Source organism: Oncorhynchus mykiss, chromosome 17 (assembly GCF_013265735.2).
Source record: "Oncorhynchus mykiss isolate Arlee chromosome 17, USDA_OmykA_1.1, whole genome shotgun sequence".
Classification (NCBI taxonomy): domain Eukaryota; kingdom Metazoa; phylum Chordata; class Actinopteri; order Salmoniformes; family Salmonidae; genus Oncorhynchus; species Oncorhynchus mykiss.
Genome location: NC_048581.1, coordinates 27,611,267 through 27,633,825, shown reverse-complemented (window position 1 = coordinate 27,633,825; position 22,559 = coordinate 27,611,267). Strand labels below are relative to the sequence as shown.

General features: G+C 45.9%; 3 protein-coding genes and 2 long non-coding RNA genes across 8 annotated transcripts; all 5 read right to left on the bottom strand.

The window, feature by feature from the left end:
• Positions 1-662: 662 nt before the first annotated feature.
• On the bottom strand, positions 663-4,901 carry LOC118940386. The gene is made up of 4 exons (XM_036949548.1): positions 3,166-4,901; positions 2,700-2,792; positions 1,270-2,538; positions 663-1,001 (listed from the first exon to the last, which is right to left on the bottom strand). The coding sequence occupies exons 1-4, from the start codon at positions 4,526-4,528 to the stop codon at positions 892-894; spliced, it is 2,835 nt and encodes a 944-aa protein (XP_036805443.1). The 5' UTR covers positions 4,529-4,901; the 3' UTR covers positions 663-891.
• Positions 4,902-4,919: 18 nt separating this feature from the next.
• Positions 4,920-6,886, bottom strand: LOC118940384. The gene is made up of 3 exons (XR_005036917.1): positions 5,766-6,886; positions 5,132-5,185; positions 4,920-5,022 (listed from the first exon to the last, which is right to left on the bottom strand). It is a non-coding gene; the product is annotated as an uncharacterized LOC118940384 (long non-coding RNA).
• A 1,486-nt stretch (positions 6,887-8,372) lies between these two features.
• On the bottom strand, positions 8,373-12,604 carry LOC118940383. Of its 2 annotated transcripts, XM_036949544.1 has the most exons (5): positions 10,869-12,604; positions 10,403-10,495; positions 9,256-10,241; positions 8,973-9,084; positions 8,375-8,710 (listed from the first exon to the last, which is right to left on the bottom strand). In XM_036949544.1, the coding sequence occupies exons 1-5, from the start codon at positions 12,229-12,231 to the stop codon at positions 8,601-8,603; spliced, it is 2,664 nt and encodes an 887-aa protein (XP_036805439.1). In that variant the 5' UTR covers positions 12,232-12,604; the 3' UTR covers positions 8,375-8,600. The 2 variants fall into 2 exon arrangements, with proteins under 2 accessions (XP_036805438.1, XP_036805439.1); XM_036949543.1 differs by having other exon boundaries at positions 8,373-8,710; positions 8,973-10,241.
• Positions 12,605-12,622: 18 nt separating this feature from the next.
• LOC118940382 lies at positions 12,623-14,589 on the bottom strand. The gene is made up of 3 exons (XR_005036915.1): positions 13,469-14,589; positions 12,835-12,888; positions 12,623-12,725 (listed from the first exon to the last, which is right to left on the bottom strand). It is a non-coding gene; the product is annotated as an uncharacterized LOC118940382 (long non-coding RNA).
• A 1,488-nt stretch (positions 14,590-16,077) lies between these two features.
• On the bottom strand, positions 16,078-22,261 carry LOC118940381. Of its 3 annotated transcripts, none has more exons than XM_036949541.1 (8): positions 21,564-22,261; positions 20,538-20,591; positions 20,257-20,428; positions 20,120-20,156; positions 18,572-20,009; positions 18,106-18,198; positions 16,676-17,944; positions 16,079-16,413 (listed from the first exon to the last, which is right to left on the bottom strand). In XM_036949541.1, exons 2-8 carry the CDS (start codon positions 20,548-20,550, stop codon positions 16,304-16,306), a joined length of 3,132 nt encoding a protein of 1,043 aa, XP_036805436.1. In that variant the 5' UTR covers positions 20,551-20,591; positions 21,564-22,261; the 3' UTR covers positions 16,079-16,303. The 3 variants fall into 3 exon arrangements, with proteins under 3 accessions (XP_036805435.1, XP_036805436.1, XP_036805437.1); XM_036949542.1 differs by lacking the exon at positions 21,564-22,261 and having other exon boundaries at positions 16,676-16,787; positions 16,959-17,944; positions 20,538-21,159; XM_036949540.1 differs by lacking the exon at positions 21,564-22,261 and having other exon boundaries at positions 16,078-16,413; positions 20,538-21,160.
• Positions 22,262-22,559: the final 298 nt, after the last annotated feature.

The following is a 22,559-nucleotide window of genomic DNA, read 5'->3' as shown; positions in this document are numbered from 1 at the left end:
AACAAGAACAACAGTAAATAATACATTTATAAATAAAACAGTAATGCCTACCTGAATGTTCCCATAATCGAAGCGGCTCTTGCTCGTAGCTGCTATGTCATGCCAACACACGGACACCACGAAACTAGCACAGAACAAAACTTTCACAATGTCGACTTCACCGCCGTGTGAAAAATACTGTACGACATGCTACGCCGAAGCCATCGCTCGTGCTGCTGTTTTATTGGAAAATGCGAACTCGCACAGCTGTCCGTCTGTCGGCGCTTCCTCAAGAAGACGTATAACTAGCTACAGGCTACAACTACTAGACAGGGAGCTGTCCACCCTATCTCCCCTGTCCTCTCTGTGCTTACTGTATGGTATTGAGTATAGTGTATTAGAGATGTATTCCCTCTCAAGAAAGATAAAATTAGGGAATTATTCTAATGTAACTCTTATTATGTAAATTGCAATTAGGTTAGGGCATTTAGCCTATACCTATATAGCGACAGGTAGCCTAAAATATCTGTCGTTGTGCCCCTGAACAAGGCAGTTAACCCAATGTTCCTAGGTCGTCATTGAAAATAAGAATTTGTTCTAAACTAACTTGCCTAGTTAAATAAAGGTAAAAATAATGACTGACACAGTGAACCTACTCATAACAATGATACTGTATACAGTACACAGCAAATTGACCTTACAAATCTATAGCATGCAGGTGGGTCTGTAAAAAAAAAAGTAAAGAAGATCAAAATAGCTGAAAGTTGTGTTTATTAAATTAAATGGGGGAGGGTAATAAAATGAGTTGTGAATAGGGGGGGGTTGTCTCCCTCTTCTGGTGGCACTGATGTTTTTTTAGAAAGTGGGTTGTGGGAGGTGGTATCAGGGTTTCCCAAACTCGTCTCTGCACAGTTACTTTTTGCATCTTTTTTTGCAGGGGAAGCAAAATAGTCTTGCCAGGGCAGCTGTGATCCGCGGGAGGAGAGCCTGTTTTTTCTTCGGCTCATCTGCAGCCACAGTACCTGAACAGGTGACATAGAACAGGGCATGAAATCAGGGTCGTGTTCATTCAGGCACACAGTAGCAAAATGTTTTGAAACAGAAAACAAAAACAATAATTTGTTATTAGGGTTAGGGTTAGGGTTAGTTCCTCCCTGTTTTAGTCTGTTCTCTTCCATTTAGTGGCTAATGAATAAGACCCTGATAACTTCATCATAGTCTCCCGTCCTTACATTACAATAGTGTGCTGAAGACAGACGCACATGTTGACTGACAGAAATGAGGACTTACTATCATTGCCAAGAGGAGACACCTTGTTCTTCTTCTGGTCCTTGTTATTTCTTCGCCTCTTCTTTCCTGACTTCCTCACTTCTTCCTTCATAGCCTCTTCCTTATCCTTCTCCTTCGTAGAGAGAGAAACAGATTTGAGTTGATGCCTCACAATCAAACAGCCCAAATAACTAAACGATCTACTAGTTCTTGTCTGTCTCACATGTGTGGAGGTGATGTCCTCGAGGTCTGTGAAGAGGGCACAGCTGTTGGGCTCGGAGCTCTCAGAAATGTAGCTAATTACCTGGGACTTGGCAGAGATGGCTGAGCTTACAATGGTCTTCTCCAAACCAGTGCTGTCATCAGCCATCTCCGCTAGGTCCTCTTCAAGGGATTCTCTCCGGGCCAGGAGCTCCTCGGTGAGGGTGACGTCACTCCTTGAGGAGGTTGAGGAGTGTGACCTCCCACTAGCACGGCTCCTCCTGGCTCCAAAATGGCCGCCGGAACTCCAGTCCTCGGAATAGTCATCTATGACTTGTGTGATGGTGTCCGCCATGCACCTGATGGCTGCCTCACCACCAGAGCGCGCGGCACGCAGTTGAGCCCGGTTGGAGTCCGAACGCAGGGACAATCTTTTAGCTGCAGTCTTCACGATGGCCTTCACCGCATCCTCCCCAATGAATTGGATGCTCTCCTCCAGGCCAAAGAGGACAGAGATGTCAGCATACTTCAGGGCATGCTGGACCTCCAGAAAGAGATCCTTCATCAGCCTGAAGGGGTCATTGGCCCTCCTTGTCTGGGGGGACTCTGAGGCCTCCAGTCGGCACATGATGCCGTGGAGGATAAACTTCAGGGTCTGGGGGCTCATGACGGTGGCCCAGGGAGTGCTGCAACTGAGGGTGTCCTCCTCGATAAGGATCTTGCCTGGTAGGAGGGAGGGAATCTTCTCAAGGGCCTTGGTGGGCATCAGGGAGCACTCACTCACGTTGGACACCTCAGCTTCTCCCACCTCTTCTACCAGGGTCTGGGAAGGAGCTGCCAGTGCTGCATGGGTGGTCGTCACAGAGTTGTCCTTCAAGGAGGTGCTGGGCACTACCTCTTCTTCATCCAGGCAGGGTCTGGGCAGAAAAACATCCAGAGTCTGGGCAGGAGCTGCCCATGCTGCCTGGGTTGAGGTGGAGGGTTTAGGGTATGAGACAGTCATGGCACTCACAACCACCTCCTCTTCGTCCTTGGGTGAAGAGGGACACGGAAAGTCAGGGAACCTTTCCCTGGCACCGGAATCCAATCCTAAGAAAATACACTCATATTCTGAAATGGTTCAAAGCCACATTCATGTATAACACTATGCAGTATCTAGCACATTTACTATAATGGTAATACACGGGTTATTACACAGGTTATTACACTGTTATTACTGGTCATATGGGTAAAACAGGTTATAAGTGTACCTTTCTGGATGATGAGCCTGGCCTTGCAATCGTCGTTGCAGGTACTGTTCAGGATGTCTCCCACCCTGGTGGTCAGGACTTGGCAGACGGCCCCTGGTCAAATCAACATTTATTTAATACAGGGGTGTCAAACTCATTCCATGGGGGGGCCGAGTGTCTGCGGGTTTTAGTTTTTTCCTTTCAATTAAGACCTAGACAACCAGGTGAGAGGAGTTTCTAACTAATTAGTGACCTTAATTCATCAATCAAGGGTGGAGTGAAAACCTGCAGAAACCCGGCCTTCTATAGAATGAGTTTGACATTTGTTTCAAAGTAATACTTCACACATAAAATGTCTCCAAACACTGTATAGAAAAATAAGAAAAAAAGGGGAGAGAAAATGAAAATACCATTACTGACAACAAGAGAAAAGAAAGAAGGGGAATGTGCGGGTGCAAAAGATGGTAAAAACATCATAATAACTAACCTAGTGCCTCCTTGTTGTCATCGGAGAGGGAGAGGGAGCTGGAGGACTGGAGGGTCAGGAAGCTGCCCTTCTCCAACAGAGCGGCCCACCTCCCACGGGACTCTGTCCCTTCCTCCTCCCCATGCCCACTTGACCAGGTGGAGTCGCTGTCCCACAATTCCTCCTCGCTGGATGTGGGGGTGTTCCCCCAGCCGTCCCTATACATCCAGTTAAAGTTGTCATTCCACATAATGTCTCTGCCTGGTGGGGTGGTCGGCAGACCCAAGAAGTTCTCCAGCAGATTCTTAATGGCCCGTTGGATGAACATGTACAGCACGTCTGTGAAGAATTCATTGGAGAGCCTACGGTTGTCAGCCAGGTCTTTCAGGATGGGCTCGGACCTGCTCTGGCGGGCCATTGGCCTCCTGCCCATACCGGTGTCCAGAAGCATCTGATACACCTTGCAGATGAGCTCCTTCCCAAAGTAGTGGACCTTCCCCCTGAAGATCATGTTGACCAGCTTCCATGAGGACAGGATCTGACCCAGGGGCTCCACTGCCGGGGTTGACTTCATGTCCATGATGTCATTCAGTGAAACATCATCCTCACTGCTGAACTCCTGGTGGAGTTCCCGGTCAGTGTCAGAGTGCGCCAGATGAATAATAACATCAAAGATGTTACTGGCTGTGAATCCTGCCTCTCTGTGGCCGGGGGTGGGAGTGGTGGTCTGGCTACTCCTTCTGCCGCCATGCCCAGACCGGGGAATGCTGGGAGTGCTGGCAGTCTGTGTCTCGTCCATCTCCCCAGCAGGGCTGCTGGTCTCCCCAACTTCCCCTGGCCTCTCCTCAAACAGGGCAAAGACAGGGAGGGACCCCTCGCTAAGGACTTTATGGACGTCACTTCCCTTGGGACTCCTCACTGACCCCAGTTCTCCCAACTCTGGCATGTTGGATTTGCTCGATCCCTGTGACGACCCAGGCCAACTCCCATTCTGGCTGTTGTTGCCTCTTCCAGACCTCATGTGGTGGATCCGTCTGGCGGCCTCCTGGGCACTCTCACAGGCATCCCTGAACAGCTCTGAGAATATTCTGGACAGCTTCTCTTCTGTCAGAGTAATACCTGGATGGGTGTTCTCCAGGTCATCCTCACCAGAAGAGAAGAGGTCCTCCTGGGCCCTTTTCAGGATGTTACCCACAGACAGATCTGCTATGCCCTGAAGCTCCTTGTCGGTCTCAGAAGGGGGAGTGGGCGGCTGCCCGCCCAGGAGCCTTCCCTTCGGCTCAGAACTCCGCTGGTGGAACTTTTCAGAGACGATCTGGAGCACACCTGACCCCCAGCGGGACGAGTCTGACGACTCTGGTCTGGAGGTCCTGTGCAGAGCCATCACTGGGAGGAACACCTCACTGGAGACACACACCACCCACTCGATGGTTTCGTCCAGGTCGCCTATTGTCACGTTCTTAGAAAGAGAAACAGAAAACAATCTGACAGCTAGTAGTTTTTATGTTACAAGATAGTTGTTTCCAATGATCACTCCACCCTTGAAAGCAGAAAAAATGCGGGACTTACCATTTGTTTGAGGAACTTCCTGATAAGCTTTCTCTGACTGGAAAACAAACAAACACCAGGAATCATTGGCAACTTAAACTAGTGTTTACATAGATTATATTTGTTCTGCACATATAGAGGTTCACAGCAGGACTCACGGGTGAGACTTCAGGAAGTTCGTTAGAGAGAACGCCTCAGGTGAAATTGGACAGGAGGCTTCATCGCTCTTAGCCTCGGACGTCACATCACTCTTTGGGGTCAGGAGGTCATCAACAGATGGAGAGGAGATCATTATCTCCCCATCATTAGGTGTCAGGGGACCTGGGGTTTCTGAAACAGAAGACAATCAGAATTACCACCGAACAAGCTAGTGACCACCGTAAAGATTCTATTGAAGTTGTATAATCAGAAATAAACACTGTGTCACCAATACCCCCACCTGTTGTCTCCATTTGAGTAACTTTAGTGCCCTTCTTGATAGCTGGCAGGACACCTACAGAAAGAGGAGAGTCGTAGATAATAGTGGATCCTTCCACCATATATCCTTTTAGAATTGCATCAAAAAATCCAAGATTTTTGGAAGTGGAGATCAATACTCACTGTAACTGGTTGTTCGAGATATAAGAGTTTGAGGCAGTGCCAACACACCAACTACTTGGCGGCTTGCGTATATCACCCCTGACTTAGCCTCCCTAGACTTTTTAGCCTTGATAACCTCTCTGGCCTTCTTTTCTGCCTTTGCTATATTTGCCTCTCGGCTGGGCCTGGGGCCTTGTGGGGGCTTCGGCACAAGGTTCTGAGACATATAACAACAGTGGGGAAATCATATCACCATAGAAACCACCTATTTCACCATAGGCATGGTGGTACTAAGTGACATGTCACATAAGGGTTAACCTTAGAATTAGAATCAGAATTACAATACTATTAGTTCTAACTAGTAGGTGGTCCATGTGTCTTAATGGTGTTATTATCTCGTTGTAAACTGGTTTTAAACCCGTCATATTACTAGATTACAACTGGTCTCCGTTACAACCAGATGTTTTGCATCAGAACTAAAAGCTGTATCTTACCTTTAGAGGGCTGTCCTTGGGGCAGTCTCCCAGGGCTGGCAGCCTTACTCCATCATGGCCAGCGGAAATGACGTCTGTCTGGAGCACCTGCTCTCCAGCGCTAGCTTGGAGGGTCCCAGCCTGGGGTACAGATCATAAGGAAATACATTTAACTTAAGCCCTCCATTATTATGCCCGCTTCTCCAATTATAAATCATAACCTTAGAATTACAATCAGAACTAAAATCAGAATTCCAATACTATTAGTTCTAACTAGTAGGTGGTCCATGTGTCTTAATGGTGTTATTATCTCATTGTAAACTGGTTTTCAACACATCATATTACTAGATTACAACCAACTGGTCTCCGTTACAACCAGACGTTTTGCATCAGAACTAAAAGCTGTTTCTTACCTTTAGAGGGCTGTCCTTGGGGCAGTCTCCCAGGGCTGGCAGCCTTACTCCATCATGGCCAGCGGAAATGACGTCTGTCTGGAGCACCTGCTCTCCAGCGCTAGCTTGGAGGGTCCCAGCCTGGGGTACAGGATCATAAGGAAATACATTTAACTTAAGCCCTCCATTATTATGCCCACTTTTCCAACTATAAATCATGTCAATCTGTTTTTACAGCATATAGGCTATACTACCAAGAAGATAGCCCCATTACATATCAAGAGAGAAAGCCCCAGAATTAACAAAAACATTTTTTTAATCACTTATGAGACTTACTTTTTGAAGAATTATTCTCAACCGTTTATGATTTCTATCCATTGTGCTTTCAGGCACCCTTCAGATTGGACCTGACATTTTTTATAAACAAATACATTTTAAAATACATTTCAAATTTTTTTTTTACAAAATCTTTGCCCGTTTTGCTGTACTCACAGAATGTCATCTTTGTCCACTCAAAGTGATTTATTTGAACATGAGGATGACTCTCCTTTGTAAATCATCAACTCAACTGAGCCAGAAGTAGGCACTGAACCTTCTCTTGAGTGCGTTTACGTCATAGGCTCATATATTACGTCATGCCATTGTACACGATTACGTCAACTACAATAACACAGTGCGACCACTCTGGGAAATGAATGCATCGTTTCTGATCACATACGAAATCTCTATAAAGTTTACAATGTAACCCAATTCACTTTGGTTCAGTGAGGTTTAATCGTATTTTATGGATAAATGTTGCCCTCTGTTGGCCATAAATGAAATAGTCAGGAATTAAAGTCGCGCCATCATTAGTCTGCTGCCCACTCCCACTGTTGGACTTTTAACAGCTACGGTTAAAATAACATCTATTTAGTGTCAATAATATGGACCAAACACATTATTATGGTCAAATAAATCTAATCATTGATGGGTTTGGTGAGGGAAGACAGATGTGGTAAGCTGATATAATCAGGGCAGGCCCACATATTGCCAATTATGAATAAATGTTTTATTAAGCCAACTGCCTATTTGTCCAAGATACTCATTACAGTCATGTCACACTTCTATCATCATTTATACAAACTGGATGAATGCAGGCTGTTGGTTTGTAAATGTTGTAAATAAATATGTATATATGGTGTATATTATTATTAATATTAATATTGTTTCATTCGCTTATCTTTTTGACCTGCACTGTTGGGAGTTCAGATCTTAAGAATTTCACTGTACCCTGCAATTACATCTGCGACGCTATGTATGTGACTAATAAATTAATCTAATCGATTCGAATCTAAATTCAGAAATAATTTCTTGGTGAGGAAACCTAGTCATACGTAGCTATAATTTACAGAAATCAGAAATGTTTACATTATTGCTGAATAAGGCTATCACAGTGAGTAACCTCTGATGAAGATTAAGGCTTCCTCAATGTAAAAATACACAGGGTCTAGGTGCTTTGTTTTGGAGCATAAACGTAAACTTCGCTCGATCCATCTACATGCATAACAAATATTTATGTGACACATGCAATTATAACAAGAACAACAGTAAATAATACATTTATAAATAAAACAGTAATGCCTACCTGAATGTTCCCATAATCGAAGCGGCTCTTGCTCGTAGCTGCTATGTCATGCCAACACACGGACACCACGAAACTAGCACAGAACAAAACTTTCACAATGTCGACTTCACCGCCGTGTGAAAAATACGGTACGACATGCTACGCCGAAGCCATCGCTCGTGCTGCTGTTTTATTGGAAAATGCGAACTCGCACAGCTGTCCGTCTGTCGGCGCTTCCTCAAGAAGACGTATAACTAGCTACAGGCTACAACTACTAGACAGGGAGCTGTCCACCCTATCTCCCCTGTCCTCTCTGTGCTTACTGTATGGTATTGAGTATAGTGTATTAGAGATGTATTCCCTCTCAAGAAAGATAAAATTAGGGAATTATTCTAATGTAACTCTTATTATGTAAATTGCAATTAGGTTAGGGCATTTAGCCTATACCTATATAGCGACAGGTAGCCTAAAATATCTGTCGTTGTGCCCCTGAACAAGGCAGTTAACCCAATGTTCCTAGGTCGTCATTGAAAATAAGAATTTGTTCTAAACTAACTTGCCTAGTTAAATAAAGGTAAAAATAATGACTGACACAGTGAACCTACTCATAACAATGATACTGTATACAGTACACAGCAAATTGACCTTACAAATCTATAGCATGCAGGTGGGTCTGTAAAAAAAAAAGTAAAGAAGATCAAAATAGCTGAAAGTTGTGTTTATTAAATTAAATGGGGGAGGGTAATAAAATGAGTTGTGAATAGGGGGGGGTTGTCTCCCTCTTCTGGTGGCACTGATGTTTTTTTAGAAAGTGGGTTGGGGGAGGTGGTATCAGGGTTTCCCAAACTCGTCTCTGCACAGTTACTTTTTGCATCTTTTTTTGCAGGGGAAGCAAAATAGTCTTGCCAGGGCAGCTGTGATCCGCGGGAGGAGAGCCTGTTTTTTCTTCGGCTCATCTGCAGCCACAGTACCTGAACAGGTGACATAGAACAGGGCATGAAATCAGGGTCGTGTTCATTCAGGCACACAGTAGCAAAATGTTTTGAAACAGAAAACAAAAACAATAATTTGTTATTAGGGTTAGGGTTAGTTCCTCCCTGTTTTAGTCTGTTCTCTTCCATTTAGTGGCTAATGAATAAGACCCTGATAACTTCATCATAGTCTCCCGTCCTTACATTACAATAGTGTGCTGAAGACAGACGCACATGTTGACTGACAGAAATGAGGACTTACTATCATTGCCAAGAGGAGACACCTTGTTCTTCTTCTGGTCCTTGTTATTTCTTCGCCTCTTCTTTCCTGACTTCCTCACTTCTTCCTTCATAGCCTCTTCCTTATCCTTCTCCTTCGTAGAGAGAGAAACAGATTTGAGTTGATGCCTCACAATCAAACAGCCCAAATAACTAAACGATCTACTAGTTCTTGTCTGTCTCACATGTGTGGAGGTGATGTCCTCGAGGTCTGTGAAGAGGGCACAGCTGTTGGGCTCGGAGCTCTCAGAAATGTAGCTAATTACCTGGGACTTGGCAGAGATGGCTGAGCTTACAATGGTCTTCTCCAAACCAGTGCTGTCATCAGCCATCTCCGCTAGGTCCTCTTCAAGGGATTCCCTCCGGGCCAGGAGCTCCTCGGTGAGGGTGACGTCACTCCTTGAGGAGGTTGAGGAGTATGACCTCCCACTAGCACGGCTCCTCCTGGCTCCAAAATGGCCGCCGGAACTCCAGTCCTCGGAATAGTCATCTATGACTTGTGTGATGGTGTCCGCCATGCACCTGATGGCTGCCTCACCACCAGAGCGCGCGGCACGCAGTTGAGCCCGGTTGGAGTCCGAACGCAGGGACAATCTTTTAGCTGCAGTCTTCACGATGGCCTTCACCGCATCCTCCCCAATGAATTGGATGCTCTCCTCCAGGCCAAAGAGGACAGAGATGTCAGCATACTTCAGGGCATGCTGGACCTCCAGAAAGAGATCCTTCATCAGCCTGAAGGGGTCATTGGCCCTCCTTGTCTGGGGGGACTCTGAGGCCTCCAGTCGGCACATGATGCCGTGGAGGATAAACTTCAGGGTCTGGGGGCTCATGACGGTGGCCCAGGGAGTGCTGCAACTGAGGGTGTCCTCCTCGATAAGGATCTTGCCTGGTAGGAGGGAGGGAATCTTCTCAAGGGCCTTGGTGGGCATCAGGGAGCACTCACTCACGTTGGACACCTCAGCTTCTCCCACCTCTTCTACCAGGGTCTGGGAAGGAGCTGCCAGTGCTGCATGGGTGGTCGTCACAGAGTTGTCCTTCAAGGAGGTGCTGGGCACTACCTCTTCTTCATCCAGGCAGGGTCTGGGCAGAAAAACATCCAGAGTCTGGGCAGGAGCTGCCCATGCTGCCTGGGTTGAGGTGGAGGGTTTAGGGTATGAGACAGTCATGGCACTCACAACCACCTCCTCTTCGTCCTTGGGTGAAGAGGGACACGGAAAGTCAGGGAACCTTTCCCTGGCACCGGAATCCAATCCTAAGAAAATACACTCATATTCTGAAATGGTTCAAAGCCACATTCATGTATAACACTATGCAGTATCTAGCACATTTACTATAATGGTAATACACGGGTTATTACACAGGTTATTACACTGTTATTACTGGTCATATGGGTAAAACAGGTTATAAGTGTACCTTTCTGGATGATGAGCCTGGCCTTGCAATCGTCGTTGCAGGTACTGTTCAGGATGTCTCCCACCCTGGTGGTCAGGACTTGGCAGACGGCCCCTGGTCAAATCAACATTTATTTAATACAGGGGTGTCAAACTCATTCCATGGGGGGGCCGAGTGTCTGCGGGTTTTAGTTTTTTCCTTTCAATTAAGACCTAGACAACCAGGTGAGAGGAGTTTCTAACTAATTAGTGACCTTAATTCATCAATCAAGGGTGGAGTGAAAACCTGCAGAAACCCGGCCTTCTATAGAATGAGTTTGACATTTGTTTCAAAGTAATACTTCACACATAAAATGTCTCCAAACACTGTATAGAAAAATAAGAAAAAAAGGGGAGAGAAAATGAAAATACCATTACTGACAACAAGAGAAAAGAAAGAAGGGGAATGTGCGGGTGCAAAAGATGGTAAAAACATCATAATAACTAACCTAGTGCCTCCTTGTTGTCATCGGAGAGGGAGAGGGAGCTGGAGGACTGGAGGGTCAGGAAGCTGCCCTTCTCCAACAGAGCGGCCCACCTCCCACGGGACTCTGTCCCTTCCTCCTCCCCATGCCCACTTGACCAGGTGGAGTCGCTGTCCCACAATTCCTCCTCGCTGGATGTGGGGGTGTTCCCCCAGCCGTCCCTATACATCCAGTTAAAGTTGTCATTCCACATAATGTCTCTGCCTGGTGGGGTGGTCGGCAGACCCAAGAAGTTCTCCAGCAGATTCTTAATGGCCCGTTGGATGAACATGTACAGCACGTCTGTGAAGAATTCATTGGAGAGCCTACGGTTGTCAGCCAGGTCTTTCAGGATGGGCTCGGACCTGCTCTGGCGGGCCATTGGCCTCCTGCCCATACCGGTGTCCAGAAGCATCTGATACACCTTGCAGATGAGCTCCTTCCCAAAGTAGTGGACCTTCCCCCTGAAGATCATGTTGACCAGCTTCCATGAGGACAGGATCTGACCCAGGGGCTCCACTGCCGGGGTTGACTTCATGTCCATGATGTCATTCAGTGAAACATCATCCTCACTGCTGAACTCCTGGTGGAGTTCCCGGTCAGTGTCAGAGTGCGCCAGATGAATAATAACATCAAAGATGTTACTGGCTGTGAATCCTGCCTCTCTGTGGCCGGGGGTGGGAGTGGTGGTCTGGCTACTCCTTCTGCCGCCATGCCCAGACCGGGGAATGCTGGGAGTGCTGGCAGTCTGTGTCTCGTCCATCTCCCCAGCAGGGCTGCTGGTCTCCCCAACTTCCCCTGGCCTCTCCTCAAACAGGGCAAAGACAGGGAGGGACCCCTCGCTAAGGACTTTATGGACGTCACTTCCCTTGGGACTCCTCACTGACCCCAGTTCTCCCAACTCTGGCATGTTGGATTTGCTCGATCCCTGTGACGACCCAGGCCAACTCCCATTCTGGCTGTTGTTGCCTCTTCCAGACCTCATGTGGTGGATCCGTCTGGCGGCCTCCTGGGCACTCTCACAGGCATCCCTGAACAGCTCTGAGAATATTCTGGACAGCTTCTCTTCTGTCAGAGTAATACCTGGATGGGTGTTCTCCAGGTCATCCTCACCAGAAGAGAAGAGGTCCTCCTGGGCCCTTTTCAGGATGTTACCCACAGACAGATCTGCTATGCCCTGAAGCTCCTTGTCGGTCTCAGAAGGGGGAGTGGGCGGCTGCCCGCCCAGGAGCCTTCCCTTCGGCTCAGAACTCCGCTGGTGGAACTTTTCAGAGACGATCTGGAGCACACCTGACCCCCAGCGGGACGAGTCTGACGACTCTGGTCTGGAGGTCCTGTGCAGAGCCATCACTGGGAGGAACACCTCACTGGAGACACACACCACCCACTCGATGGTTTCGTCCAGGTCGCCTATTGTCACGTTCTTAGAAAGAGAAACAGAAAACAATCTGACAGCTAGTAGTTTTTATGTTACAAGATAGTTGTTTCCAATGATCACTCCACCCTTGAAAGCAGAAAAAATGCGGGACTTACCATTTGTTTGAGGAACTTCCTGATAAGCTTTCTCTGACTGGAAAACAAACAAACACCAGGAATCATTGGCAACTTAAACTAGTGTTTACATAGATTATATTTGTTCTGCACATATAGAGGTTCACAGCAGGACTCACGGGTGAGACTTCAGGAAGTTCGTTAGAGAGAACGCCTCAGGTGAAATTGGACAGGAGGCTTCATCGCTCTTAGCCTCGGACGTCACATCACTCTTTGGGGTCAGGAGGTCATCAACAGATGGAGAGGAGATCATTATCTCCCCATCATTAGGTGTCAGGGGACCTGGGGTTTCTGAAACAGAAGACAATCAGAATTACCACCGAACAAGCTAGTGACCACCGTAAAGATTCTATTGAAGTTGTATAATCAGAAATAAACACTGTGTCACCAATACCCCCACCTGTTGTCTCCATTTGAGTAACTTTAGTGCCCTTCTTGATAGCTGGCAGGACACCTACAGAAAGAGGAGAGTCGTAGATAATAGTGGATCCTTCCACCATATATCCTTTTAGAATTGCATCAAAAAATCCAAGATTTTTGGAAGTGGAGATCAATACTCACTGTAACTGGTTGTTCGAGATATAAGAGTTTGAGGCAGTGCCAACACACCAACTACTTGGCGGCTTGCGTATATCACCCCTGACTTAGCCTCCCTAGACTTTTTAGCCTTGATAACCTCTCTGGCCTTCTTTTCTGCCTTTGCTATATTTGCCTCTCGGCTGGGCCTGGGGCCTTGTGGGGGCTTCGGCACAAGGTTCTGAGACATATAACAACAGTGGGGAAATCATATCACCATAGAAACCACCTATTTCACCATAGGCATGGTGGTACTAAGTGACATGTCACATAAGGGTTAACCTTAGAATTAGAATCAGAATTACAATACTATTAGTTCTAACTAGTAGGTGGTCCATGTGTCTTAATGGTGTTATTATCTCGTTGTAAACTGGTTTTAAACCCGTCATATTACTAGATTACAACTGGTCTCCGTTACAACCAGATGTTTTGCATCAGAACTAAAAGCTGTATCTTACCTTTAGAGGGCTGTCCTTGGGGCAGTCTCCCAGGGCTGGCAGCCTTACTCCATCATGGCCAGCGGAAATGACGTCTGTCTGGAGCACCTGCTCTCCAGCGCTAGCTTGGAGGGTCCCAGCCTGGGGTACAGATCATAAGGAAATACATTTAACTTAAGCCCTCCATTATTATGCCCGCTTCTCCAATTATAAATCATAACCTTAGAATTACAATCAGAACTAAAATCAGAATTCCAATACTATTAGTTCTAACTAGTAGGTGGTCCATGTGTCTTAATGGTGTTATTATCTCATTGTAAACTGGTTTTCAACACATCATATTACTAGATTACAACCAACTGGTCTCCGTTACAACCAGACGTTTTGCATCAGAACTAAAAGCTGTTTCTTACCTTTAGAGGGCTGTCCTTGGGGCAGTCTCCCAGGGCTGGCAGCCTTACTCCATCATGGCCAGCGGAAATGACGTCTGTCTGGAGCACCTGCTCTCCAGCGCTAGCTTGGAGGGTCCCAGCCTGGGGTACAGGATCATAAGGAAATACATTTAACTTAAGCCCTCCATTATTATGCCCACTTTTCCAACTATAAATCATGTCAATCTGTTTTTACAGCATATAGGCTATACTACCAAGAAGATAGCCCCATTACATATCAAGAGAGAAAGCCCCAGAATTAACAAAAACATTTTTTTAATCACTTATGAGACTTACTTTTTGAAGAATTATTCTCAACCGTTTATGATTTCTATCCATTGTGCTTTCAGGCACCCTTCAGATTGGACCTGACATTTTTTATAAACAAATACATTTTAAAATACATTTCAAATTTTTTTTTTACAAAATCTTTGCCCGTTTTGCTGTACTCACAGAATGTCATCTTTGTCCACTCAAAGTGATTTATTTGAACATGAGGATGACTCTCCTTTGTAAATCATCAACTCAACTGAGCCAGAAGTAGGCACTGAACCTTCTCTTGAGTGCGTTTACGTCATAGGCTCATATATTACGTCATGCCATTGTACACGATTACGTCAACTACAATAACACAGTGCGACCACTCTGGGAAATGAATGCATCGTTTCTGATCACATACGAAATCTCTATAAAGTTTACAATGTAACCCAATTCACTTTGGTTCAGTGAGGTTTAATCGTATTTTATGGATAAATGTTGCCCTCTGTTGGCCATAAATGAAATAGTCAGGAATTAAAGTCGCGCCATCATTAGTCTGCTGCCCACTCCCACTGTTGGACTTTTAACAGCTACGGTTAAAATAACATCTATTTAGTGTCAATAATATGGACCAAACACATTATTATGGTCAAATAAATCTAATCATTGATGGGTTTGGTGAGGGAAGACAGATGTGGTAAGCTGATATAATCAGGGCAGGCCCACATATTGCCAATTATGAATAAATGTTTTATTAAGCCAACTGCCTATTTGTCCAAGATACTCATTACAGTCATGTCACACTTCTATCATCATTTATACAAACTGGATGAATGCAGGCTGTTGGTTTGTAAATGTTGTAAATAAATATGTATATATGGTGTATATTATTATTAATATTAATATTGTTTCATTCGCTTATCTTTTTGACCTGCACTGTTGGGAGTTCAGATCTTAAGAATTTCACTGTACCCTGCAATTACATCTGCGACGCTATGTATGTGACTAATAAATTAATCTAATCGATTCGAATCTAAATTCAGAAATAATTTCTTGGTGAGGAAACCTAGTCATACGTAGCTATAATTTACAGAAATCAGAAATGTTTACATTATTGCTGAATAAGGCTATCACAGTGAGTAACCTCTGATGAAGATTAAGGCTTCCTCAATGTAAAAATACACAGGGTCTAGGTGCTTTGTTTTGGAGCATAAACGTAAACTTCGCTCGATCCATCTACATGCATAACAAATATTTATGTGACACATGCAATTATAACAAGAACAACAGTAAATAATACATTTATAAATAAAACAGTAATGCCTACCTGAATGTTCCCATAATCGAAGCGGCTCTTGCTCGTAGCTGCTATGTCATGCCAACACACGGACACCACGAAACTAGCACAGAACAAAACTTTCACAATGTCGACTTCACCGCCGTGTGAAAAATACGGTACGACATGCTACGCCGAAGCCATCGCTCGTGCTGCTGTTTTATTGGAAAATGCGAACTCGCACAGCTGTCCGTCTGTCGGCGCTTCCTCAAGAAGACGTATAACTAGCTACAGGCTACAACTACTAGACAGGGAGCTGTCCACCCTATCTCCCCTGTCCTCTCTGTGCTTACTGTATGGTATTGAGTATAGTGTATTAGAGATGTATTCCCTCTCAAGAAAGATAAAATTAGGGAATTATTCTAATGTAACTCTTATTATGTAAATTGCAATTAGGTTAGGGCATTTAGCCTATACCTATATAGCGACAGGTAGCCTAAAATATCTGTCGTTGTGCCCCTGAACAAGGCAGTTAACCCAATGTTCCTAGGTCGTCATTGAAAATAAGAATTTGTTCTAAACTAACTTGCCTAGTTAAATAAAGGTAAAAATAATGACTGACACAGTGAACCTACTCATAACAATGATACTGTATACAGTACACAGCAAATTGACCTTACAAATCTATAGCATGCAGGTGGGTCTGTAAAAAAAAAAGTAAAGAAGATCAAAATAGCTGAAAGTTGTGTTTATTAAATTAAATGGGGGAGGGTAATAAAATGAGTTGTGAATAGGGGGGGGTTGTCTCCCTCTTCTGGTGGCACTGATGTTTTTTTAGAAAGTGGGTTGGGGGAGGTGGTATCAGGGTTTCCCAAACTCGTCTCTGCACAGTTACTTTTTGCATCTTTTTTTGCAGGGGAAGCAAAATAGTCTTGCCAGGGCAGCTGTGATCCGCGGGAGGAGAGCCTGTTTTTTCTTCGGCTCATCTGCAGCCACAGTACCTGAACAGGTGACATAGAACAGGGCATGAAATCAGGGTCGTGTTCATTCAGGCACACAGTAGCAAAATGTTTTGAAACAGAAAACAAAAACAATAATTTGTTATTAGGGTTAGGGTTAGTTCCTCCCTGTTTTAGTCTGTTCTCTTCCATTTAGTGGCTAATGAATAAGACCCTGATAACTTCATCATAGTCTCCCGTCCTTACATTACAATAGTGTGCTGAAGACAGACGCACATGTTGACTGACAGAAATGAGGACTTACTATCATTGCCAAGAGGAGACACCTTGTTCTTCTTCTGGTCCTTGTTATTTCTTCGCCTCTTCTTTCCTGACTTCCTCACTTCTTCCTTCATAGCCTCTTCCTTATCCTTCTCCTTCGTAGAGAGAGAAACAGATTTGAGTTGATGCCTCACAATCAAACAGCCCAAATAACTAAACGATCTACTAGTTCTTGTCTGTCTCACATGTGTGGAGGTGATGTCCTCGAGGTCTGTGAAGAGGGCACAGCTGTTGGGCTCGGAGCTCTCAGAAATGTAGCTAATTACCTGGGACTTGGCAGAGATGGCTGAGCTTACAATGGTCTTCTCCAAACCAGTGCTGTCATCAGCCATCTCCGCTAGGTCCTCTTCAAGGGATTCCCTCCGGGCCAGGAGCTCCTCGGTGAGGGTGACGTCACTCCTTGAGGAGGTTGAGGAGTATGACCTCCCACTAGCACGGCTCCTCCTGGCTCCAAAATGGCCGCCGGAACTCCAGTCCTCGGAATAGTCATCTATGACTTGTGTGATGGTGTCCGCCATGCACCTGATGGCTGCCTCACCACCAGAGCGCGCGGCACGCAGTTGAGCCCGGTTGGAGTCCGAACGCAGGGACAATCTTTTAGCTGCAGTCTTCACGATGGCCTTCACCGCATCCTCCCCAATGAATTGGATGCTCTCCTCCAGGCCAAAGAGGACAGAGATGTCAGCATACTTCAGGGCATGCTGGACCTCCAGAAAGAGATCCTTCATCAGCCTGAAGGGGTCATTGGCCCTCCTTGTCTGGGGGGACTCTGAGGCCTCCAGTCGGCACATGATGCCGTGGAGGATAAACTTCAGGGTCTGGGGGCTCATGACGGTGGCCCAGGGAGTGCTGCAACTGAGGGTGTCCTCCTCGATAAGGATCTTGCCTGGTAGGAGGGAGGGAATCTTCTCAAGGGCCTTGGTGGGCATCAGGGAGCACTCACTCACGTTGGACACCTCAGCTTCTCCCACCTCTTCTACCAGGGTCTGGGAAGGAGCTGCCAGTGCTGCATGGGTGGTCGTCACAGAGTTGTCCTTCAAGGAGGTGCTGGGCACTACCTCTTCTTCATCCAGGCAGGGTCTGGGCAGAAAAACATCCAGAGTCTGGGCAGGAGCTGCCCATGCTGCCTGGGTTGAGGTGGAGGGTTTAGGGTATGAGACAGTCATGGCACTCACAACCACCTCCTCTTCGTCCTTGGGTGAAGAGGGACACGGAAAGTCAGGGAACCTTTCCCTGGCACCGGAATCCAATCCTAAGAAAATACACTCATATTCTGAAATGGTTCAAAGCCACATTCATGTATAACACTATGCAGTATCTAGCACATTTACTATAATGGTAATACACGGGTTATTACACAGGTTATTACACTGTTATTACTGGTCATATGGGTAAAACAGGTTATAAGTGTACCTTTCTGGATGATGAGCCTGGCCTTGCAATCGTCGTTGCAGGTACTGTTCAGGATGTCTCCCACCCTGGTGGTCAGGACTTGGCAGACGGCCCCTGGTCAAATCAACATTTATTTAATACAGGGGTGTCAAACTCATTCCATGGGGGGGCCGAGTGTCTGCGGGTTTTAGTTTTTTCCTTTCAATTAAGACCTAGACAACCAGGTGAGAGGAGTTTCTAACTAATTAGTGACCTTAATTCATCAATCAAGGGTGGAGTGAAAACCTGCAGAAACCCGGCCTTCTATAGAATGAGTTTGACATTTGTTTCAAAGTAATACTTCACACATAAAATGTCTCCAAACACTGTATAGAAAAATAAGAAAAAAAGGGGAGAGAAAATGAAAATACCATTACTGACAACAAGAGAAAAGAAAGAAGGGGAATGTGCGGGTGCAAAAGATGGTAAAAACATCATAATAACTAACCTAGTGCCTCCTTGTTGTCATCGGAGAGGGAGAGGGAGCTGGAGGACTGGAGGGTCAGGAAGCTGCCCTTCTCCAACAGAGCGGCCCACCTCCCACGGGACTCTGTCCCTTCCTCCTCCCCATGCCCACTTGACCAGGTGGAGTCGCTGTCCCACAATTCCTCCTCGCTGGATGTGGGGGTGTTCCCCCAGCCGTCCCTATACATCCAGTTAAAGTTGTCATTCCACATAATGTCTCTGCCTGGTGGGGTGGTCGGCAGACCCAAGAAGTTCTCCAGCAGATTCTTAATGGCCCGTTGGATGAACATGTACAGCACGTCTGTGAAGAATTCATTGGAGAGCCTACGGTTGGCAGCCAGGTCTTTCAGGATGGGCTCGGACCTGCTCTGGCGGGCCATTGGCCTCCTGCCCATACCGGTGTCCAGAAGCATCTGATACACCTTGCAGATGAGCTCCTTCCCAAAGTAGTGGACCTTCCCCCTGAAGATCATGTTGACCAGCTTCCATGAGGACAGGATCTGACCCAGGGGCTCCACTGCCGGGGTTGACTTCATGTCCATGATGTCATTCAGTGAAACATCATCCTCACTGCTGAACTCCTGGTGGAGTTCCCGGTCAGTGTCAGAGTGCGCCAGATGAATAATAACATCAAAGATGTTACTGGCTGTGAATCCTGCCTCTCTGTGGCCGGGGGTGGGAGTGGTGGTCTGGCTACTCCTTCTGCCGCCATGCCCAGACCGGGGAATGCTGGGAGTGCTGGCAGTCTGTGTCTCGTCCATCTCCCCAGCAGGGCTGCTGGTCTCCCCAACTTCCCCTGGCCTCTCCTCAAACAGGGCAAAGACAGGGAGGGACCCCTCGCTAAGGACTTTATGGACGTCACTTCCCTTGGGACTCCTCACTGACCCCAGTTCTCCCAACTCTGGCATGTTGGATTTGCTTGATCCCTGTGACGACCCAGGCCAACTCCCATTCTGGCTGTTGTTGCCTCTTCCAGTCCTCATGTGGTGGATCCGTCTGGCGGCCTCCTGGGCACTCTCACAGGCATCCCTGAACAGCTCTGAGAAGATTCTGGACAGCTTCTCTTCTGTCAGAGTAATACCTGGATGGGTGTTCTCCAGGTCATCCTCGCCAGAAGAGAAGAGGTCCTCCTGGGCCCTTTTCAGGATGTTACCCACAGACAGATCTGCTATGCCCTGAAGCTCCTTGTCGTTCTCAGAAGGGGGAGTGGGCGGCTGCCCGCCCAGGAGCCTTCCCTTCGGCTCAGAACTCCGCTGGTGGAACTTTTCAGAGACGATCTGGAGCACACCTGACCCCCAGCGGGACGAGTCTGACGACTCTGGTCTGGAGGTCCTGTGCAGAGCCATCACTGGGAGGAACACCTCACTGGAGACACACACCACCCACTCGATGATTTCGTCCAGGTCGCCTATTGTCACGTTCTTAGAAAGAGAAACAGAAAACAATCTGACAGCTAGTAGTTTTTATGTTACAAGATAGTTGTTTCCAATGATCACTCCACCCTTGAAAGCAGAAAAAATGCGGGACTTACCATTTGTTTGAGGAACTTCCTGATAAGCTTTCTCTGACTGGAAAACAAACAAACACCAGGAATCATTGGCAACTTAAACTAGTGTTTACATAGATTATATTTGTTCTGCACATATAGAGGTTCACAGCAGGACTCACGGGTGAGACTTCAGGAAGTTCGTTAGAGAGAACGCCTCAGGTGAAATTGGACAGGAGGCATCATCGCTCTTAGCCTCGGACGTCACATCACTCTTTGGGGTCAGGAGGTCATCAACAGATGGAGAGGAGATCATTATCTCCCCATCATTAGGTGTCAGGGGACCTGGGGTTTCTGAAACAGAAGACAATCAGAATTACCACCGAACAAGCTAGTGACCACCGTAAAGATTCTATTGAAGTTGTATAATCAGAAATAAACACTGTGTCACCAATACCCCCACCTGTTGTCTCCATTTGAGTAACTTTAGTGCCCTTCTTGATAGCTGGCAGGACACCTACAGAAAGAGGAGAGTCGTAGATAATAGTGGATCCTTCCACCATATATCCTTTTAGAATTGCATCAAAAAATCCAAGATTTTTGGAAGTGGAGATCAATACTCACTGTAACTGGTTGTTCGAGATATAAGAGTTTGAGGCAGTGCCAACACACCAACTACTTGGCGGCTTGCGTATATCACCCCTGACTTAGCCTCCCTAGACTTTTTAGCCTTGATAACCTCTCTGGCCTTCTTTTCTGCCTTTGCTATATTGGCCTCTCGGCTGGGCCTGGGGCCTTGTGGGGGCTTCGGCACAAGGTTCTGAGACATATAACAACAGTGGGGAAATCATATCACCATAGAAACCACCTATTTCACCATAGGCATGGTGGTACTAAGTGACATGTCACATAAGGGTTAACCTTAGAATTAGAATCAGAATTACAATACTATTAGTTCTAACTAGTAGGTGGTCCATGTGTCTTAATGGTGTTATTATCTCGTTGTAAACTGGTTTTAAACCCGTCATATTACTAGATTACAACTGGTCTCCGTTACAACCAGATGTTTTGCATCAGAACTAAAAGCTGTATCTTACCTTTAGAGAGCTGTCCTTGGGGCAGTCTCCCAGGGCTGGCAGCCTTACTCCATCATGGCCAGCGGAAATGACGTCTGTCTGGAGCACCTGCTCTCCAGCGCTAGCTTGGAGGGTCCCAGCCTGGGGTACAGATCATAAGGAAATACATTTAACTTAAGCCCTCCATTATTATGCCCGCTTCTCCAATTATAAATCATAACCTTAGAATTACAATCAGAACTAAAATCAGAATTCCAATACTATTAGTTCTAACTAGTAGGTGGTCCATGTGTCTTAATGGTGTTATTATCTCATTGTAAACTGGTTTTCAACACATCATATTACTAGATTACAACCAACTGGTCTCCGTTACAACCAGACGTTTTGCATCAGAACTAAAAGCTGTATCTTACCTTTAGAGGGCTGTCCTTGGGGCAGTCTCCCAGGGCTGGCAGCCTTACTCCATCATGGCCAGCGGAAATGACGTCTGTCTGGAGCACCTGCTCTCCAGCGCTAGCTTGGAGGGTCCCAGCCTGGGGTACAGATCATAAGGAAATACATTTAACTTAAGCCCTCCATTATTATGCCCACTTTTCCAACTATAAATCATGTCAATCTGTTTTTGCAGCATATAGGCTATACTACCAAGAAGATAGCCCCATTACATATCAAGAGAGAAAGCCCCAGAATTAACAAAAACATTTTTTTAATCACTTATGAGACTTACTTTTTGAAGAATTATTCTCAACCGTTTATGATTTCTATCCATTGTGCTTTCAGGCACCCTTCAGATTGGACCTGACATTTTTTATAAACAAATACATTTTAAAATACATTTCAATTTTTTTTTTTACAAAATCTTTGCCCGTTTTGCTGTACTCACAGAATGTCATCTTTGTCCACTCAAAGTGATTTATTTGAACATGAGGATGACTCTCCTTTGTAAATCATCAACTCAACTGAGCCAGAAGTAAGCACTGAACCTTCTCTTGAGTGCGTTTAAGTCATAGGCTCATATATTACGTCATGCCATTGTACACGATTACGTCAACTACAATAACACAGTGCGACCACTCTGGGAAATGAATGCATCGTTTCTGATCACATACGAAATCTCTATAAAGTTTACAATGTAACCCTATTCACTTTGGTTCAGTGAGGTTTAATCGTATTTTATGGATAAATGTTGCCCTCTGTTGGCCATAAATGAAATAGTCAGGAATTAAAGTCGCGCCATCATTAGTCTGCTGCACACTCCCACTGTTGGACTTTTAACAGCTACGGTTAAAATAACATCTATTTAGTGTCAATAATATGGACCAAACAAATTATTATGGTCAAATAAATCTAATCATTGATGGGTTTGGTGAGGGAAGACAGATGTGGTAAGCTGATATAATCAGGGCAGG

Excerpts from the sequence above, each read along its gene's own strand:
- LOC118940386 (XM_036949548.1), bottom strand. The coding sequence starts at position 4,528 with ATGGCTCTGCACAGGACCTCCAGACCAGAGTCGTCAGACTCGTCCCGC. Across the intron at positions 2,793-3,165 it reads TGACAACAAGGAGGCACTAG|GGGCCGTCTGCCAAGTCCTG; the intron begins GTTAGTTATTAT and ends TGATTTGACCAG. Across the intron at positions 2,539-2,699 it reads CAGGCTCATCATCCAGAAAG|GATTGGATTCCGGTGCCAGG; the intron begins GTACACTTATAA and ends GTATTTTCTTAG.
- LOC118940383 (XM_036949543.1), bottom strand. The coding sequence starts at position 12,231 with ATGGCTCTGCACAGGACCTCCAGACCAGAGTCGTCAGACTCGTCCCGC. Across the intron at positions 10,496-10,868 it reads TGACAACAAGGAGGCACTAG|GGGCCGTCTGCCAAGTCCTG; the intron begins GTTAGTTATTAT and ends TGATTTGACCAG. Across the intron at positions 8,711-8,972 it reads GTCTCCTCTTGGCAATGATA|GTACTGTGGCTGCAGATGAG; the intron begins GTAAGTCCTCAT and ends TCACCTGTTCAG.
- LOC118940381 (XM_036949540.1), bottom strand. The coding sequence starts at position 20,637 with ATGGTGGAAGGATCCACTATTATCTACGACTCTCCTCTTTCTGTAGGT. Across the intron at positions 20,429-20,537 it reads TACTCAAATGGAGACAACAG|AAACCCCAGGTCCCCTGACA; the intron begins GTGGGGGTATTG and ends CTTCTGTTTCAG. Across the intron at positions 20,157-20,256 it reads AACTTCCTGAAGTCTCACCC|TCAGAGAAAGCTTATCAGGA; the intron begins GTGAGTCCTGCT and ends TTTGTTTTCCAG.